This window comes from Symphodus melops (genome assembly GCF_947650265.1).
Source record: "Symphodus melops genome assembly, chromosome: 9".
NCBI lineage: Eukaryota > Metazoa > Chordata > Actinopteri > Labriformes > Labridae > Symphodus > Symphodus melops.
In genome coordinates, this window is record NC_136699.1 from 10,753,824 (window position 1) to 10,774,515 (window position 20,692).

Consider the following 20,692-nt stretch of genomic DNA (forward strand, 5'->3'; position numbering starts at 1 on the left):
AATTAGACTCTTGGAAAAGAAATGTGTATCAGGTGATGGATCACACTTTTTCAGTACAACCTGGGAAAGGAACCTGCTTTTGTAAGTTTATTGTATCGACTGGAATCATCCTTATTAAGCCTGGGTCTATCAGTTTTAAATACGATGTTATCGTAACATAGGTGGAACAGCAGGATGGCAAGCTGATGGGCGAAATAAGAAAGAGGTGCTACACCGGTGTAAAATAGAGGTGGGAGACAAGTCACATAATCTTAGTCTTGGTTAGCTTGCTAACTCTATGTGTCAGTACAAAATGTGCCAACCCATCAAGAAGATGTTGCTGTTTGGCTGAACCAGTAAAAGTTTTGACCTTGCTGTCTTGCCGCATTAAGTCAGGAGATTACCAGTCATTAGGATTCTTCCTCTGGCCAATATCTGTCGACAAAATGTAATGGCTCCCATTCATCAGGGTTCAGAGAAACATCATGCTCTTTAGTGAAGGGTGGTAAATCACAACTTCAGTTACAGCTCGATATGGACACAAATACAATATTTTCTTATAAAACAATGTGTGCCACCATACGACTTGGAAATGATTGAACTCAGGGGTGCTTAAAATCTATATCAGATTACATTAGATGCCAATTTAACTCAATTAGAACAGAACAGGAATCTGACTCTGTTTAACCTGGTGATATATTGCTCGCTGGAGTAATACATTGAGCAGGATCCATGTATTGTGACACCCTGAATAATGGTGCTAGAGCAGTGCCCCTGAGTTGTTGGGATGGCCTCTTGGTGGGCCCTGAATGTAGACCACGAGAGGTCATTAAAAAAACAACAACTAATCTCTATGACAGATTCTACACAGTGTACTGGTTTTCATTTTGTAGTCCGAGTTGTATTAACCCATTATGTGTCAGCAGGCTTTGGTGTATAATGGGCAAACATTGGCAAAAGTAGACCGATAGCACATTTGCGCGAGACAGTACCGGCCAATGACGGTTTTCTGAACATGATTTATTTATCTCCTTGAGCAGATGTAAGTACAGCTGACGATGGTAAAGACCATTCATCTTGAGTGACATACTTGCTTGACTTTTTCTTTCCAAAACCTGTTAGATTCTGTGAATACCTGAAACTCAGCAGAAGCCCAACCTCCATTCAACAAACAAATGTAGTTGATTCCTTCTGTTTTGAAGGCTCAAACAGAAGCTGCTGTGAAACCTATTATACTGTTAAACTGAGACTCAAGACAAAACAGATGAATGAGCGTTACTCCGGGGTATGTTGTGGACCAAGAAATGACAGCCAACCTGACTCGCAGAAATGCCAGTCTCGGCTGGAAGTCGTTAAACGCCAACTGGCTGCACAGGAATTACAGAGAAATTGGCATCCATTCCCAGAGGCATATTGTTGTCAGGCAATGACAGACAATGATGCAGTTGGGTTCAGAGATACAAAACAACCTAATAAACAGTTTCTGGATATAGATGTATTCTTCCTTATGCTATTTTCTTTGGCCCACTTTTAGTTGTAATGAATTAAATAAATGACTCGCTCAATGAAAAACGTTTCGGGAATAATTGATCTTAGAGGTGTTGATTACAGATATGTGATTCTAGCTTTGTGCAGGGTACAGAATACTTTTCAGATTTCAGACTGGACTCTGCCATTCCTTAAATTCTTGATTGGCAGAGGAAAGCCAGAATATCACCATGGTAATACAGATTAATGCTCAGAGCGCAATAACTGTCTGTAGAAAATATCACAGCAATCCATCCAAGAGTAGCTCATATATTTAAGTCTGGACCAGAGCAACAAACCGACCATCTGACGATGTCATGATTCCATTGAGCCTGGCTTCTTATTTTTTAATTCTGACATGACCTAAAGTAAAAGGCACCCGGGTTGATATTAAACCTGGCAAGCACAAGTCTGTAATACTGAAGCTCCGTTCTCGTGGGCACAGTTCCCTTCACTCCTACAAAGATGGTTTAAGATGCACGTATAGGGAGTAGCTGTAGACAAACATAAAGGGGCTCTGATAGGAATAAAATGTAAGGCAGAGTTTACATGTTAACTCTCAACTCAAATGAGTCTTTGTCAGAGTGTTTCTCTGAGAGGATAATAATCTCTGAGTCTGTATTTCATGCAACACCGGATCTGTGTTATTAGAAAATATCTGATTTCATTGTGGGCACTCATTCACTTGTAATTTGTTGAGCGGAGATACAGAGATGAGGAGGCCGATAAAGTGTAACTAAGGTGACTGAAGCAGACTTGTTTCTGTGTTGTTGTGCAAGTACAGCACATGATCCCACGAAGAAATCAATTCAGCTTTTACTTCATCAGGCTGCATTCAAAAGAGGAAAGAGACGAGGTTTACCTCAGGCTGATACTCGGTCAGTAACATTGTGGAAGCTCTGCAACTTTTAATACAAACTATCTTTAAAGAACATTTCTACTATTTGAAAGAAAGTATTTCTGTAGACAAATAGTGTTACCTTGACTTGTATATAAAAACACATTGAGTGTTTTTATGTATACTGATGTTGTAACCAGGTTGGCTCGCCCCCTGAATGAAGACTTTAGAGATCCTAATAGCCGACACAACAAACAGCCACGGGCCTCACAAGTGCAATTAAACGCACCTTTTTAAAAGCAAACTGATTTAATTTCTTTCATCAAAGTCAGCTGCACCCTTGAAGTGCAGTCACTTTTAATTAGCCAGGAAACAACACTGAAGCTGCCGTTTCTGTGCGGTGAATATTTCCGTCATGTTTTAATGAAAGGGTGGGATAAAAAATGTAATAAGTTTCTCACATAGGGAGTGTAATTTCAGATGATCTTGTAGACCTGCACCCTTTAATGACAGGTGGGATTTTTCTCCTGCCTCTCTCCTGTGTGCTCACTTTTATTGACATGTTTACTTCTGTCAAAGATACCGCGTTTCCATCCCAAGTAGTCTCTCTGACAGGCAACAGGAGGAAAGCTTAAAAAATACCCAGATTTATTTGACAGATGGGCCAAGAAAAGGTTAGATTTTTAGAGTTTGGAGTTTGGTTGTTAAAACCTATGAGATGAAAACTCACAGACTTGGTTCCAAATATACTGTGTATGGGCCTGTCACTGATATATAGGTACATCGATGTGTTTTTGTTTGTGCTGATATTTTTAAATAACTTTTAATGCTGAAAATAATGCTTTAGATGATATTCAAAAGCTGTCACCTCCTTTTTTTCTTTTTTTTTTTTCTTTTTTTGTCTGCTGAGCATGAACCATTTCCAAAGTTGTCAACACTGCCAGTGTCCACAGCTCATAAATAGGAGAGTGTCACAACTGAGCAGACCGATGTACGCGTTTGAACTCTTTCAAAATATAACATTATATAGATTATGACTTTGGGATATTGGGGAGAAAAAAAAAATGTATCGGCTGATATCTTTCTTAAGTCTATGTTAGATCTGTAGAAGTTACATTTACTGTAACTGTGCATGTACAGGCCTCCCCACTCGACACCTTGGAGAGTGATTGTTGTCATCCATAGAGTACACTCTGCTGGTGGCAGAGAACTGCTTGTTTAATAAAATAAAAGTCATATGAAATGCTGTATTACTGGTGAATAAATCGGCATATCTGATGATACCGATGGTCACTGGCTGATCATCGTCGGTCAGGCTCTGATTATTATTTGATAAGATTCATCTTACACAGCCATACTTGTGCAAACTCAATCTGAATCTATTTTCATCACAGTTGAACAACCATGATATTTCTCACCTGTACAACCTGAACACTCAGACCCAAGCCAATTCTGATCCCGAGTTTCTTCTATACAACCAATATTTCTTCAATATCGCTTCCAGGCTAATTAAAGCTTTAAGGGAAAGAACATTGAAAAGTGGTTCCATACGTTTGAGTTTTTTCACTCACCTTACCATCCTTTAAATGCCTGCTTTTTGGCCTTTTATCAAACACGTTTACGGAAAGTGCTTTCACGCTGAAACTCCAACCGGCTGAACAAATTGCTCTTCTGTGTACTCCTCTTTATCGAGGACGCCGTTGTCGGTAATTTTCCATATGAATGTAATATACAGACTAAAGAGAAACTCAAAATTGAGTCTGTTCCTCTCAAATTACCGTGCCTTTGATTTGATTATGCACAGCGACACATTAAGCCAGCCCCGGTCCGGGCTTTTTGTGCAGCTTTGAATCGTGTTTCCTTCAGCTGCACAGCTCGGTCAGGTTTCTTTCTTGGATCTAATATAAACTCAGTTGCATGGAACGCATTGTCAGAGCTGTGCTGATTCCTTATGTAGGTCAATTCTTCTTCAGCGCTAACTGCTTGGCCTTGTGATGACTGATTTCATTTTGTGAAGGAACTGCTGTGTTATTATTCATACTCCAGCAGAGATTGAAGTTGCGGTGCATTAAAGCATGAAGTTGTCATTTCCCCACTCCCCAAACTGTTATTCCCTTTGCCCCATATTGGAATTAAACTCCACATTTGACGCAGGCTCTAATTGTTTTTTTTCTTCTCTCTCTCTCTCTCGTGCTCATAAAAGAAACAAGTTAAGCCTGGTCTCTCTGGACGTACAGTATGTCATTTCGCTAGTTAGCTCCCATCCTGAAACTGCTGTTTTAGTTCTTTTCCTGCAGCTTGCAATTTAAGGATTCATGAGTCTCTCTGCCTGCTGTTTGATAACAGAAGTGAGCTTTTCTCACTTCACATTAAAACGCACCGCTTTCTGCATTTTCTACCTGGCTCCAAAATTGATCTCAAGTGCTACACAATTCTTCTACAATGAGGTACGGTGGCTGAACACATTAAGTGAGAGGCGTGAAATTGACCTCTGAAAAAGTAGCGGTGTGTGTGAGCTACATTGCAGAGAGGCTTATTGAGGGAATTCAAACCGAATGGACTTTGTTTGGGACTCTCTGTGCAGCACACGTATCGCCTTAAAGCTCTTACAAATATTGCCTCACGGTGGTTGCACTTTAACGGCTGCTGGATAATCAGCCGTCCAGATAGAATCACACACCTTTTCCTGGAAGCAGCTTCTCCCTGTTTGTTGCTCTGAAGCAGCAGGAGGTCCCATATATCTTTTTGCTATTGTCTCTTTTGTTGATCTAATTGGATACCCTCTGTTGCCTGCAACGAATCATTGCTGGACCTCGTCTCTCCCCCGCAGTGCTTATTTTTATCGAATGCAGGGTTCCCCTGAATCAAGACTCAACCTTAAAACTTGTATTTATCCCTTGGCTCCAGTCATTGATCTTTTTTTTTTGCTCCTGTTTTCCCTCACAGCTGGGTCAGTATCACTTTTATTCCTGCTGAGGATTATAGGCCTGCTTTTATACGTTTCTCCTCCCCAGAGAAACATAGGCCACGAGTTCAGACCATTCTCCACACTCCACTAATTGACTCCTTCATCTTGCAAAAGCTTTATAAAGGTGAAGTGTAATGCCCATCCCTCTTTGCGTACAGATATGTAGAGGGCACTTCTACTCCTCCTCCACATTTTAGCGTTGTTTTTTTTATCCCTCCTTTGACCTTGATACTTGACCTCTACTGATGCAGAGGAAGCCTCGCTGCAGCTCTGGGGAGTTCAGCTGTGACACATCGAGAACAGAGGTGAGACGGCGGAGGTGTTTTGGCATGCACTTCATGATTTTTTTTTTTGCAGAGAGAACTTTTAAAAGCTGCCAGTTCCCAGGATTCTGAACATGACAAGTATCTCAGTCGGCTGCTGCTGATCCACACTGCAAACAGCTCCAGGATAAGTGGCCCTCGCTGAGCCGATCGAAGGCAAAGATTTTTTTAATTACTTGCCGTTGCAGAATGGAACCGCGAGAGTTTTCACCTGAGGGTATCCGCATTGATTTGGGAGTATGATGTTTTAATGAGCCAGGCATGTAAGTGATTTGTTGCAGTTGTGTTTTTTTTTTTTCTTGAAAAAAACTAATTTGTTTTCCTCCTGTGTTTTCAGTGGATGGATTCTCAGTTGACTCGGAGGCAGATTTGAGGATTTCCACACAGAGCAGGATGTCAAAGATCTCGAAGGCAGCCAAGGCTGTGAAGAAATTGGATGCTGGCAATGTAATCCGAGCTATAGTGAGGTCAGGACAAGCCGCCCCTGGCCCCCCTCTAGGCCCCATCTTGGGACAGGTAAAAAGACTTCTGATTCCTCTTCTTGTTCCATCTGTTCGCTTGCAGTAATCAGATGTGTTAACTTAATTACTGGGGCAGGACTTCTTTTTACCAGATGACCTTCTGCACACAGCTCTCATTAACCACCAGACAACCTGATACTTTCCCATTTTCTCCTTGCCAATCACATCATAGACTCTCTCTCTCTCTCTCTCTCTTCATTCACCTCTGTGTGCACCTCCACCTCCACCTCCGTCTCCTCTCATAGCTCTATTCATATGCATTCTTATTCTGCTCGCACACAGCTCCATTGTGCAGCTGGATGCCAAACTCTGCCTCCGTCTGCAACTATTTTCTCACACTTTCTGCGCCCAACACACAGACACCTTCATCTCCTGCAGCTGTCCACATACATTACCCTCACTCTTTACGAACCACTCGATGAAATGGGATTGAACCTGTGAAGCTTTTGTCTTAAATTCTTGTTTACTTCTCTTCTCCTTCAACCGCTCCGGAGAGACAGCTGAGGTTGTTTTTCTGTGTTTATGGCTCGGGGATATACCCCTACTACTTTTTTTCCCACAGCTGCCAATACCAAGTAGAAAAGTGCTCCTATTGGCTACTATAATAATGAAATAGGTCAGCAGTCCTTGAGCATTAAACGACAAACAAAAAGGTGGCTTCGAACAACACACTGACTGAGGCTGAATGATTCTGTGCTGTAAATAAAATCATCCCTCTGTAACTAAACAGCTCAAAGCTAATGCTCTGTCATTTACCTCGACCTTGTTTCTCATCACACAGGTGTATTGTTTAAACTCGCTCTTGTTAAATTTATATTTCATTTGACACGATAAAGGCACAATCTGTTCATGCTTTAATGATCATTCTGCTATTTAAGTTTGATTGTCCTTTGTGAGACTCAATGAAAGCAGCCATACAACTCGTTCTGCACATACAGATGAGCTCTAGTTAGTCCCTTTAATGGACAGTGCTCATCAACCTTGAATGTTGTTGCACGCCAGGAAACAAGATCAATCCTCCCAGTTAATCCATCTCCGTGGCTTAATGACGACACTCGCAGAGGGGAATGGAAAGAAAAAGGGGGAAAACAGCAGAAAAGAGCAACACATGATTAATGCTTCGAAGAAAAAGTAAATGTTGGGACGTCAGAGAGGAGTTAAATGATGTGAAAATAACATTTCTCTTATCTGACATGGAGAGTAACAAAGTCATACTTTCTGGTTCTCCACTGCACAACTATGACACAAAATCTGTTCATCTGTGGACCCTGCTCGCCCGGCCAGCAATGGACTTAGATTTAGTGCTTACAAATACTGAGCGTGAAGTCTTTTTTAAACACATTCTTCCTCCGTCTGCTTTTTTATTTTTATTTTTTTTAACTGTCTACATGTTGCTGGAGAATAATTTCTGTTTTCTTTTTCAAATTAAATCAAATATGTGGCCAGTCATTCAGAAATATTTTCTTCCATGATTTATTTATCAATTGTTTAATTTATTATTCCAATTCATCTTTCGGTTGAGAAAAGATCAGTGATACTGTTGATCACATTTTCCAGCCATGTAGCATAGCTTTTTTCAAACTTCTTTGATTTTCCTGACTGTCAGCCATGAACCAAAAACACTGAAACAAAATAAATACAGCAAAGAAAAAAAGAAAAAAACAAGAGCAGCTGCTTCACATAAAAACCATCACTTGTCAAAAAGGTACAAAACTGTTGCTTGTTTTTGTGGGATGAATTAATCATCATTCAGCTCGGCTCAGTAGTTTAAAACAATCTCCTTTTAATCATTACGATCCAAACCTTCAGCCCGTTGGTTTACTTTACAACTGTGCTGTTACTCACTTCCCTCTCAGCACTCTTTGGGCATTCATTCTAAAGGCAGCCGATTTCAATAAACGTGCTCGAAAAACCCACTGTACATAATCTGCTCAGCTGCAGACAGATACAGGTAGCTTGCAGCTGGTGAAGGAGCATGAAGCAGTTTAAGAACCAGACATTGGTGGGGGTAAATGCTTGACTTAACTTTTATAAGTGGACCACATTCACAGTTTTTAATGCAGGTTTATGAGCACTGCAGGACGTGTAAAATGTATTGCCAACTTGATGTTGACTTTATAGCTCGTTGTTGTTGATCCTTCATGAATAAAACAATCCAGAAACCTTATTTTTATTTTAATACTGCATGAAGACAGGTTTAGGACATCTTGTTCTTGAGGACGCATGGACAGAGTCCAGAAACCATTGGACTTCTGTTTGACAGCGACTTAGTCTGAGAAGGAATAATACAGTCATTTGGTACTGATTCCACAGTTGGAAAACGTCCAGACATTTTTATCCAGTAACAAAGAGGAGGATCTATGCTTTAATCTCATCCCATTTCACCATCTTTCATTCCTGCTCAAAAATACAGCAGCCAGGATTTTAACTGCTGCCAAGTGAAGGGACCGTAATAACCCAATTTTACCGTCTCTGAAGTGTTTACCAGTTAGATGTATAATTGATTTTAAGATTTTTACTGATCATTTTTAAGGCTCGGCCAAATCTTCCTTCCCCATAGCTTCACTGCAGTCTTGTCTCTGCAGAGAGTTAACTAACCGAGTCTGTCACTCACATCTTAAAGGTCATTGAGTTTTCTGTTTGGCACTTTTATAGCAAATCCTGCCTTGACACTTCAGAAATATTCTGAAAAGTTAATTTTCTTATCTTTTTGCTTCATTTTGTGTAGAACAACGTCTGTAAACTTAAAATGTGTCAGGCAAAAGCATGTTTCTTTTCTAGCCGACTCTTATTATGTGATCGACAAGAGTACACATTTCTAATGGCAGGTGTAATAGGCGTACATAAATCTCAGAACAACAACAGTCGTGTATTCGAAGTCGTATCATATAAAACCTGTCACTGTGACACAAGTGCTGATAAGGCACATCAGTGTATGTGTGTGGTATTTTTAGGTGTTCTTCCCTCCCCAAAAAACAACATTGTTTCCCTTCACAAAGATGCTATTGTGTATTATTCTGAAGAGTCTGAAATGTGAGACAGCTCGAGATAACACACAAACTAATAATAATAATAATAATAATAATAATAAAGCTTTCCTCACAGTCCTACCTCAGAATGCAGTGGGCTCTGTGCTACAAGTCTTTTTTTATATTCATACATTTTTTTCTTTGGAAAATGTATTCATCTCTGTGTCCTTTTCCAAAAACTCTGTTTTAGCCGGAAGCAAGTTAAATTATGGATGCATGACCCCATTGAATGTATTTTACATTTGATTACATGCTAGGAGTCTTACTCTTCTCTTCAACACCACACGTAGTTTTTGTTGTAACACTGGTTTTGTACATTTCCCTTTTCTAAACCTCCATTTCAGGCTTTTTACTCGACCTTCAAGTTTCCTGAACTCAACTTCGGTTCAACATGTTTTCATCATTAACTATAAAACTGAGAGGAATTAGTCAAAAGTGTCCGCTCACAAGTTTACTCGAGTACAGTTTAGCCTTCAGGTACTTGCTCCATTAGTTCTCCTTCATATATCTGCAGGACAAAATTTAACAGACATTCAGAAACTTTTTTTTCAACATTACACTTATTTGGAGTCTTTCTACACTGGGATATTATTATTAGATAGTGAAAGGATCGTAAAACCTCTTTCAAATCTGTTCAACCCACAAACGAGTAGAAAAGCACCTTTAAGATGAGAAAAGTTAAGTTAACTCAACTTCATTGAGTCCCCATTAAGCACATGTCGTTGTTCAGTCATTAAAAATGAAGTAAATAGAAAGATGTGTTTTAAATTTGGAGTAACGGACTACGTTGCTTTTGTCATTTATATAGTTAAGCTGTGGCATCCACGTATAAATGTGCCACAGTACATTTGACTGAGTCCAGCTCTGTTTATCATTCACAGCTGATTCAATCTCTGTTTAGACGTAAGATCAAGCTCAGGCTAGTTTGAGCTCTGGATATTTTTTGGTGGATACTCTAAATAGGAGTATAAATCTAAAGGCACAGGAACAAATTTTTGGTGTCAGAGGTGTTCTGGTTTCTCGTTCTTATGAGTACAGTCACGTCCTCTTATGTTTCAGCGAGCTTCCACGATGCAGGAAAACAGTCATGGAGAGGAGCAACAAGGAGTCGAATGTCATTTGCTCTAATGCAAAGCCGTAACTAATACACAGTCATACACTTTTATTTGTCTTTCAACACCAGCTCTCTTCTCAATGATGTCTCAAGGATGTCAGGCTGCACTGCTGACAGGAATCCTTCATTGCTAACCCCTGCTAACACCCACTAGCTGCAGAAGGCTCCACCAGCGTCGGCTGATAAGCGATGGGTTCAGAGATTAGAGAAAAAACTAGCTTTGACAACGTATGTAAAGAGAAAGTGGTCAACTTGATTCAAGCTGTAAAGACAGACCATGCTGTAAATGATATTAGAGGTGCTCTATTTAAAGATCTGCTAACATTGGTCTGAAGATTAGCTGAGCGCAACAATGATTAAGCAATGAAGAAAAAAAAGTAGCAAATCCTTGTTTGAGCTGCTGGAAACAATCTGTTGAAGCTGTAATCAAATACGTTTGCAATTAAATCTCTCGAACAAACAGACATAAATCAGCTAAATGAGCTCAATGCTTCCACTCTGCTTCACTATAATGAAGTATCAGGTAAAGCAGGAGTTTTGCTCTAATGTCACCCCTACATCTGAGAACAGTATTAGTATGCGTTTGAGACTCTTATGATATAAAATGAAATACTGGAGACAGTCTTTTGCATCATTTCTTTCTCATAGATTACACTTTGAAGTTCTCTCCAGAAGCGGTGGTCTATGATGAATGATTTAGACATCTGTCGGTTAAATGTGGCTCTTTCTGCTAGACGAGGTGGGTGTAAGCTGCGAGGAGTCTGAGCTGCAGCCGCGTCAGGGGTAATGAGGTGAGATGGGTTGCAACCAAATGCTCAGCCGAGCAAAACAAAGCCATATGTTTGTCTAAAGGTGCCTCTGTTGAATCGTGCAGGTTGTCATTGTTGTCGGGCAGCGTGTTGTACAGTATGCGTTTGTCTCACGAGCTCCATCAGCCTCACACCGTGTGGAGCAAACGGTAAATAAATGGCAGTCGGCAGCCTCCGCTTTAGGCACCGGTCCCGGCCCTTTTAATCTGAGCCAGCCTCTCGTCCTCGTTTTTTCCCCCCCTCGTCTCTGACTAACCACCCTTGACAGGAGAAGTGCAGAGAGGTAGGCCGTCTGTCTGCTGCGGGGCAAATTTAAACAAACGAGAGAAATAAAAGGAGGAATGGAAGACAAAAAAAAGGAATGTGGCAGCTTTGGTTCGGGAGAATAATTACAGGCTGGAATGAAATTAGCACAGGCGAGCGAAGGAGAAGAAGAGAGCACAAGAAGAAGGGAAACAGGAGAGGGGCTCATGCTCTGTTTTGGGAAAGCAGGTTGTGAGAGTCGGTGGAACTGAGAGAAAATGCTGAGCATTGTTTCCAGAGCTTAACAGGTGTAACAAATTCTTTGAGGCAGTCATTTGCTGGGGATGCTGCCTATACAGTCACTGCTTTTAGTATAATAGAAATATGAGCAGTTATCCAACAGAGAGTGCATCCAGACTGCGTGTTTGAAATGGAGAGCGGGCAGGGAGATGGAGATGAAAGAAAGAGGGGAGAGAGTTGGATGCTGTCTACTACTCTGGTTATCCCTCTGTGGGTTTTTCGTAAAAGGCTCTCTGAACCACAGAGAAATTCCCCACAGGAACTTTAAGTGGATTTTTTTTTTTGTGGCATCGTGTGTACACTACTCTTAAATTAAACATCCTGTAAATATGAGCTGTAAATCAAGCATAAAGCACTGAGAATAAGTGCTCACATTTTGACAAATAGCCTGAATTCCAATTAAAAGGACCATTAAAGCTCTGATAAGGCCAGCGGGTTCATTCACAGCCACTGGGAGCAGAGAGCCGTTTCACTGGAGAAAAACATCACATACACACTTTTACTACAAACCCATGACACGCACAGCCCATCACATCAGGACTTGTCTCTCTTTCAGCATTAAAGGCAGACAACACAACAGCACACTCAAGGATTACAGCGAGAGGATTCGAGCTGATGGGGCCGCAGGCATAATAGTGATAAATGACGGCCTTTTGTTGGGGTGCCGCGCTGTGAAGCGAAGAGCACGCTTTCCTAGCTTGGATGTGTTTGAGGGCTTTCTTTCACTTCACCAGTTCCAGGAAGAGAAAAAATATAAAAACACGCAATCTCCTGCAGAATGGGAACTGATTAACTTTAATACAGTGAAAATGTGAGGCAGTTATTTGTCCCAAAGGCCTTTTGGCTTTGAATAATTTGGACTCCCCCTGTTTTCCTCATATATACGTGTGACAGGCTGCCAATAACACTCCTACATTACAGCCAATGAAGTGTCAACACAAGGCGAGTATGAAACACTTTATTAATCTGCTCTCTGTCCTGGAGGTTTAGCTGACAACAGCTGGAGAAAACTTCACAGTATACACATGGCGTATGTCCAAGTTCCACATGGTCACATTATGCGTTGAGGCTCGTTGCTCCATGAGGACTCAAGGCACTTATGTACTGTACGTCCTCCAGACCTGCAGCTCACACCCAAAATCCCATGATGCCAAAGCACTACAACACCCACATTTGAACACATCAGTGAATGGGGAAAAAGCTGCATCAATAATTCAAAGAGAATTTAAAAGTTAACACTTCCATCTAAAGTGAAAAAAAGAGATTTGAGGATTGGACAGACAGCTCAAAAAAAAATGTTTTTCATCCTCATTTTTGACAATGGACAGTTTGAGAGAAGACGACAGAAAAAACATGAATTTTGAATGTGCTCTGAAACTGTAAAGGGATTACTTACATTGGTAGTCTGCCCGTTATAAACGATGTACTGCAATAAACCTGTCCTGTACTTTATGTCGAACAGGATTAAGATGATGCAAAATGTCTGTTGCCCATCTCGAAGCTGAACAAATGAGAGATATTATTGGTGAAACCAGCATTTCTTTTAGCTCTTTGTCATGCTAAAACAGCAAACAAGACATCAAACGAGATCATTTACTTCAGACATGTTCTCACTAAACTAAATGAAGATTAAATAAAAATGTCTTAATACTCAAACACGGGATGGCTACGATGGAGGACGATGAGGTCCATGAATCTGCAGGTTTCACAGTTTTTACTGATTCCTCTGATAAACATTTCCTGCCAGACGACTGAGAAGTGATACCAGCCAGTTTAAATTTGGGTCCAATAAAAATCTGGCATCACCCGTGGTGTAGGGATCTTCATGAAAAATGAGATTTGGCGAAAAAACAAAAACACGTGAGGAGAAAACATATTCTAAATATATACAATGTTTTTTTTTCCTCTCTCTTTTTAAGCTTTTTTTTTTTTTTTTTTTTTTTTTTTTTTAGAGTGGATAGCGTTACTTCTACAGGCCTCTCAAACCTTTCTATTCTCAGCCTCTTTTCAAATAAAAAAGATCTAAGAGGGGAACGTCACTTGGGGTCGTGAGGAGACTTTGATTCAAAGGGCCACGAGCCAAAAAGCTTTGGATCCACTGGGTAAGACTCCACATTTAAACACTGGAGCACTGTGCAGATTGAGAGTTTTACTGGTACTGTAGATGACTTGAGAATCACGACTCTGTGGTTCCAAAAGGAGAAATAAATCACTCCTCTTCGTCTTTTCACTGATTTCTCCTTCAAACTAAATGAACTAATAACAAGGAAACCACGGGGTGACTGAGCCTCCCCTGCAAACATCTTCTGCACATGGCAACGTTGTAAAGAAATCATCAACCTTGAGGCAACGGAATGCAAGTAAACCACCGTACTGACAGGAAAAGAGGATTAATGCAAATGGAATTCAAAATACATTTCTGTCATTTTCTTTACACTCTGATAGATATGACACAGTGTTCGATTTGAAAATTCACTCCCAAATTCACAGCACTGTATTTTTTTTTTTTTTTTTTTTAGTTATTCTTAGCACAACAAAATGTGCACACAGCTTGCCAAATGCATTTCCTTAGCTCTGCATCAAACCATCACTGCTGCACTGAAATTCAACACAGTTATCTGTTTGGATGTGATACCCGCTCGCCTGGTCTCAGTTTTTAGGGCGTGGGCGCCCGTCTTTGTGCATGCATGCTTGTTCAGAGGGACTCTCTAAAGTTCATGGGAGATGAAAGAGGGTCCTAAGGGTGTCTCCGTGGGCTCCAGGCTGACGTGGGAGATGGTGTGGCTTTGTGTGCGAGACAGAGTGTGATAGTGAGCAGGGGGAGCTTTCCCCTGAGCCGGGCCCTCTCCCTGCCCTGAGCTCTCACTTTGCAGAGTTGGCTCTCCTGGTTCTGATCCAGTCACAGTCCCAGCTCCTGCAGCGTCACGCTCCTGCCTGTGTTTCTCCCAGGCTGAGCTCAGCTTCACAGCCAGAGCCAACAGGTTCTTCCCCAAGAAGACTGTGGACACCCGAGGGTCTCTGTACCACAGCATGCCTGTGCCCCTCAGGGCCAGTGTAAAGATGTTGATGGTGACCAGGCTGAGCCAAGGGTACAAAGCCTCTTTACGAGGCCCCCTCTGTCCTGGCAGCCCAGTGCCCCCCAGCTCTGTAAGGGCCACACACGGCAGCAGCAGCAGGAGGGCATAGCAGTAAAAGAAGACCAGGCCCTCCGCCCAGATGGGCAGCATCTGCTCTATAACCCCTCCTGCCCCCACTGTAGCCCCGCTGTGGGCCTCCCACAGCCCCGCCTGCAGGTCCAGCACATCCAGCAGGTCCACCACCACCCACAGGAGACGGCTCCGCACCTCCTGCTTCCTGCGCTGTGGGGTCATGTGATCAGCACCCGTCAGGATGAGGAACAAGGAGGGCAGGCAGATGGACAGCAGCAGCGTCAGTGTCTTTCTGGCCAGCGGGTCGGGGGGACGGCGCTCCTGCCGGTAGTTGTGACAAACGAAGAAGAGTTTGAGCTGCAGCAGGGACAGAAACAGGAACCAAAGGGCATTGGCAAATCCACGGCGCGGGGATCGCGCTTCGGACACCACACCAGCCGACACGAAGCGCAACGCGAGCAGGAAGCCAACATCTCCTAGCAACACTGCTGCACACTGCCACACACCGGGTCCGGGAAGCCCACGAGCTCCCAGCATGCTCTGCTCCAGCAGGTAGAGGTCCACCACTGCCATCGTGCTCACCGTGACCAGGGTTGATACGCACACCTGGGGCGTGGGCACCATGCCTGAAAGAGACGCGTGCACACACACAAACACAATGAGAAATAAATCTGTTCCATCAACAGAATACAGATCACAATTCTTGCTGCCGTCTGCCAGCAGGGATACTGGCGAAGCAACAAGAGAAGAACACACTTGTTCTTTTTGCAGCTTTAATACAAACTAAATGTAAAATAGTTTGCTGCTTGTTGCTATGGATAAAGACACTCGCTGCCCAGTAAGCGTTGAGCGCCCTTCATCTTTGGACAGAGCAACATCTACGCTGGCTGCTCAAGCTGAGAAGCCTGTTAAATTGTTCTCTTTTTTTTTTTTCTTCACCGCTCTTTGAATGAATAGCCTTTATTTCCCATTAAAATCCCCAAATTGCTTCTTTTGATTTTCCCCAAGTTCTCAAATGTTACTTTTCTCACTTTGTTGTTCTTTTTTTGTACTCATCTTATTCATTATTAATTAATTGCTTTGAGACGCAGCTAGGTGCCCCGTCAAAGCCTTTCTTTGCCTCTATAGTCTGCCATGTTTATCTTCACGCTGTGCTGCAGTCTCTAATCATCGCTCATTCCCCTCTTATTTCAGATGAATATTGATAACGTGCTATTTGTTTAGAGCTGTGTCTGACTCGTGTCTTTGTGTACACACTGTGTACGTCTGTGTGAGTTCTTGCAGGCAATGCTAATATGCCTGGATATGTGGGTGTATGTTTTTCACATCTCAGGAGTGGACAGCATGAAGCACAGTATTGACACAGCATGAGAAATGATCATTGACTTTACAGTGTAATCGAACCGACGTCCTTTTATCATATTTAGCCAAGAAGTGCAGAACAGACCAGTGAACTGTCTGTTTTCTGCTCGGCACCACTCTGGGGTTGACGGCCCCTCAGCAGGATCAATGACATTATAATATGAAATCATTACCGTCTCAGATGTGTCGTAATGGCAACAGTTGAGTGTGATCGAGCGGGAGATTGCCTCTGAGGAAAGTCGGCCAGTGGAAAGTGTGTATTGATATCCTGCCGATGGAAGACACATCACTTCCCTTACTGTAAGACTAACAGTAGCTCTGCCATTGCCGCGTGAATCATTGAAGATGCTGAGAAACTCCAGGGGGTAAAAAGAGACGATCGAGACTATAGCCAATGTGCGTGTGCGGAGGAGCAGAATGAGCATAAGACTGCAAGTAAAAGATTAATAGGGCTCTTGGCTGTCTACATGCTTAATAAAGTGTTACTGCATGATGGTAATAGTTCATAAATAAGCTCAGGGAGAGAAGAGGTGAATGTGATGAATAGGAAAAGACTCAACTGCAGATACCAAGTGACTTTCGCCCACTTATATGAAGACGAGCATCTCATGAGCCAGCTCAGCCTGGCTGAATTTGAATATATTCATCAGCCGGGGTATTGAAATATCTCAAACATTAGAGTTTGTTCTGAAAGCCATGAATCAAAAAGATGAGGAAGGAACGCTTTCTCATCTCGGATTAATCTGCTAGAAGGCATGGTGGGAGGACAGGCCCGGATCATGTCAGCACTTGCAATACTTGATTGTCTGTGTAGCCCTTTTGTGTCACGACACACTGCAATTTGATTGTCATCAACCCAGAATTAAACGAATTTCACCAGGCTGCAGATTGAGAGGATATTGGAATTTAAATTTGTTTTTTTGGTTTTTTTTCTTCTTCTTTGGAAACAAACCCAATCTGCATGAAGGGTGGGAGATGGGGAAGTTTGCAGCGTGCTCTCCTCTGAAGTCATGCCTCTTTAGTTATTCCACCTGCACCTTAAATTCTTGCCCTGAAAATCTCCCTGTCAGCCTGTGTTTGTGTTTTGACTCCCTGTCAACGCTATGTAATTTATTCTGTCCTGAGAGAGGGAGCAGGTTGACAGCCTGTGTGTCCACTCCGCTCATCAATAATGACCAAATTCATCACACCCTTGTGTGGGGAGTGACACCTCTGTTGACAAGGTGAGGCAGCCCGTTTCGCTGTAGGCATGAGTAATGGCATGTAATAGTGTGCAGGTGAAAGATTTGCCTTTTTTTCGATTGCACTGAAAACCCTTTTTCTTATTTTTTATCTTGAGGCTCATGATGTGTGACAGGATCGCACATGAATCTTCCTCCATCTGAACTACTGTTTAAGTCATCTTAGAAAAAAAAAAACGCCTTCAGAACAATGGAGGTGAGGTTTGCCACTTGCCCTTTGGATTTTTTTTTTTTAATCCAACTGATTTTCAGATGAAGCTAAATCCATGCAAAGTAGGATTAATGTAATCTGCATTCACACTTTATCTCAATAAACACCCCTCATGGAGCGCCACAAAAGAAATCCTTCACTAGTTATTGCAGGTGCCACAGGAGCTCCAAGGGCATCAGGACAACATCTCTGCCATCATGTACACACTAATTAATGAAGAGAGAAGCAGACACTGTGCAATCTCTGATAATGCCCTGCTAAATAAATCCCCCTCTGCAGATTTAACCCCACATGACCGAAACATCTGTTGATTTGCAGGTGAGCTTCCCCTATGCTTCCAGAGTTGTGCTTCTGCATGTTTTTATACCGGAATTTTAAGTTAGTTTTTTGAAATATGCTCATCATTAGCTGCACAGACATACTCTGATGATTTAACAGTTTCTATCAAACGGTTCGCTCTGCAACACCTGTTTCATAACTGCCCTATTAACAGCAGGTGCGAGGCTACTGGTAAAGTGAAGATTTAGTTACCCAAATCATTCGTCTTGCACTCGGGCTCGATCCTCCTGGCTTGATTTACTGCAACTAATGTGCTTTTTTCCCCTCCCTCCTTCTCCTCCTCCAAGTAAGAAGCGCGTCGGAGGCCAATAAAGTCTCTTTTATTGTCGTTGATGAGCCGGGCTCGGTGATAAAGTCTTCCTCTCACGGTCTGGGTGTTTATACACAGGCACGCTCCAGCAGAAGGCGGAAAGTGATCGGCGGCGCCACACCAATCAAACCCGAGTTTGTAGGAACATGAAAACACAGCTCGCACTTGTTAAGATATCCCTCCTCCCCGCAGATCTGCCGTGGCCGGTGTTTCGCTCCGTGCTTGTTGCAGAGGCTGGATCTGAATCTGGATCTGTCACCTCCTGCAGTGTCGGTTTGTCTTTTCTCAGCGCGACGGGAGCAGAGCTCCGTGCAGAGGAGAGAGGGGGAGGAGAGGAGCGGAGGGGAGAGGAGGAGGAGGAGGGGGGGGTGCTGCTGCTGTTCGCTGCCCGTTCCGATGCTCGTTCCGCTGCTCGGTCTCTCGGGCTCCGGCTGTGCGGAGCAGCCGGGGGAAGTCGCTCAGAAGTGGAGCAGCAGTGGCATCATCAGCGACGACAACCGCAGACACATCCAACCGAGAAGAAGGCTCATCACCAAGAGCGAGCGAGAGAGAGAGAGAGAGAGAGAGAGTGGAAGAGGAGAAACTCACTCACGCTGCCCAAGTTGGGTCGTGGCTGTGTTCATTTGTAAGCATGCTACGTGCTCCTCAGCAGACCTCCCACCCGCCTCACTTTCTCCTCCTCTCCACCTCTCCTCCTCCATCAGCTTGTGGAAGTTTTTCCTCGCTGAGAGATGCTATGAATACGTGAAAGCACCCAGTTACAGTGTACTCATTGGTTACCATGATGATGCCACTTGCAGATGATTATTTGCATTGTATGTCGAACAGGCAGACGCCTTGTTTTTCCTCCTTGGGTTGAAATTTAAAGAGCTGGGGAAGTGGAGCGAGAGATGCCCGTAGACGTATTTGGAAGTCCAAAGGCAGATGTTACACGTGTAATTAGTCATCCTTCTGTCTTCTTACTGTCTTAGTCACACAAGGAACTCATCCCTCTCATGTAGATTAACTCATTACTGCTGGCTTACTGCACTTTAACAGAGGGATTGGGAATTTCTGAGTATATCTCAGAGAAAATGAAAGTGTTATTAAAGAAAGCTGGCCGCTTTGAGAATTTTATTAACTTTTCTTTGTGAGCTGCAGAAGTGATTATTTTCAAGGAACTTCACACAGTGCCACCTTGTCCTCGAGGTCCTGCTCCTTCAAGTGTATCTCAAAACATTCCTGCTGAACCTTTAACAAAGACTCAAGCCCTCCACTCCCTGGTTTCTGTTGCCAGCTTCGATTTAGAGCGAGAGCTTTAATCAGAGTGGTGAGAAAAAGGGGATGGAGAGTCATCTTTCTTGTCAGATCCAGCTCTGCGCTCTGCTGGCTTCCAAGAGAAGAGGTTTTTCCTCAATTCAGCATGAGGTTTTTTTTTTTCTTTTGTTCTTCCTAACCTCCTCCTCTTACTTGTTTTTTTCTTTGCCTTTCTTGTCACCCCTCTCCTCTTGTTTACCCCATCCTCTCCTCCATCCTGCGACTATTCTCCTGTTTCTGTTTCTGTGGGTGTGGTTGAAGGTCATTCTGCACACTGGCTCACTTTCAAAGAGGAGAGAGAGGGGGAAAGCGAGTGAGGCTGAAGAAATGGACAGGGCAAACGGTGAGGATGGAAGAGGAGGGCGAGGGGCAGCCAGGCGGACAGGCTGTTCACACTATACTGTGCAGTCATCACTTTTTGCTTTAGACATGATTGGGGGAAGTTTGGAAGGGCGCAGGGGATTTGAGAGAATGTCCAAGAATGTTAAACACTTCACAAGTGAGCAATTCTCCTCAGCAGACCAAAGTTTGATCTCCAAAAATATGGAGGATCCCCTCATCTCATTCTTTCATCAGAGCGAGAGGCATCTTTTCTTTTTTCTTAACTGATTTACTATTGAGCTCCTGCAACGTCGTCAGCGTCGTGATGGATGGCTGAAAAAAGAGAGATCAATATTAGCACAACTACAGGTAACGCGTCTTTTTATTTCAAACATTCATCTCCCTTGTCAAAACTTGATGCTCACATTACCCATAATGCAGCTGGACCAGCCAACAGTTTGGTCAGAGATTCACATGTCTAATGCTCATAGCAGCTGTTATAGCCTTCCAGATGCAAATAATGCTCAGTGTTGTTGAAATTGATCATAATGAATGAATCGTTAAGTGTAAATAAAGTAAAAAATAGAGATAATTGTAATCATAAATACATTCTCAGGAGTCCAAAGCCCAAAGACTCCTCATTTAGTACTTCGAACGACACAGAAAATTAGCAACCAAGAAAATTAAATTTATTTGCTTGAAAAAAGAACCAACAACACATAATCAGTAATTGATTGACTTTTTAAGGATGAAGTAGCATCGAGCCACCTAGCATGAACCTGACATAAAGAGGCTACAGAGATGTGGCGAGC

The 20,692-nt window shown here is 42.7% G+C and overlaps 2 protein-coding genes across 4 annotated transcripts in view; one reads left to right on the top strand and one right to left on the bottom strand.

The window, feature by feature from the left end:
• The window catches only part of mrpl11 (mitochondrial ribosomal protein L11), a 39,090-nt gene that overhangs the window by 5,916 nt on the left and 12,482 nt on the right, over positions 1-20,692 (top strand). The window contains exons 2-3 of one of the 3 annotated variants that reach the window (XM_079353017.1): positions 2,285-2,384; positions 5,973-6,151. In XM_079353017.1, the coding sequence (XP_079209143.1) occupies positions 2,294-2,384; positions 5,973-6,151 (270 nt within the window). In that variant the 5' untranslated portion in view covers positions 2,285-2,293. Of the gene's footprint in view, positions 1-2,284; positions 2,385-5,664; positions 5,792-5,972; positions 6,152-20,692 lie in introns of those variants that run through there. The other 2 variants (XM_079353019.1, XM_079353018.1) reach the window with 2 other exon arrangements.
• Positions 12,950-18,428, bottom strand: tmem265 (transmembrane protein 265). The gene is made up of 2 exons (XM_079352339.1): positions 18,146-18,428; positions 12,950-15,426 (listed from the first exon to the last, which is right to left on the bottom strand). Exon 2 carries the CDS (start codon positions 15,422-15,424, stop codon positions 14,360-14,362), a length of 1,065 nt encoding a protein of 354 aa, XP_079208465.1. The 5' UTR covers positions 15,425-15,426; positions 18,146-18,428; the 3' UTR covers positions 12,950-14,359.

Coding starts and splice junctions, on each gene's coding strand:
- tmem265 (XM_079352339.1), bottom strand. CDS start 15,424: ATGGTGCCCACGCCCCAGGTGTGCGTATCAACCCTGGTCACGGTGAGC.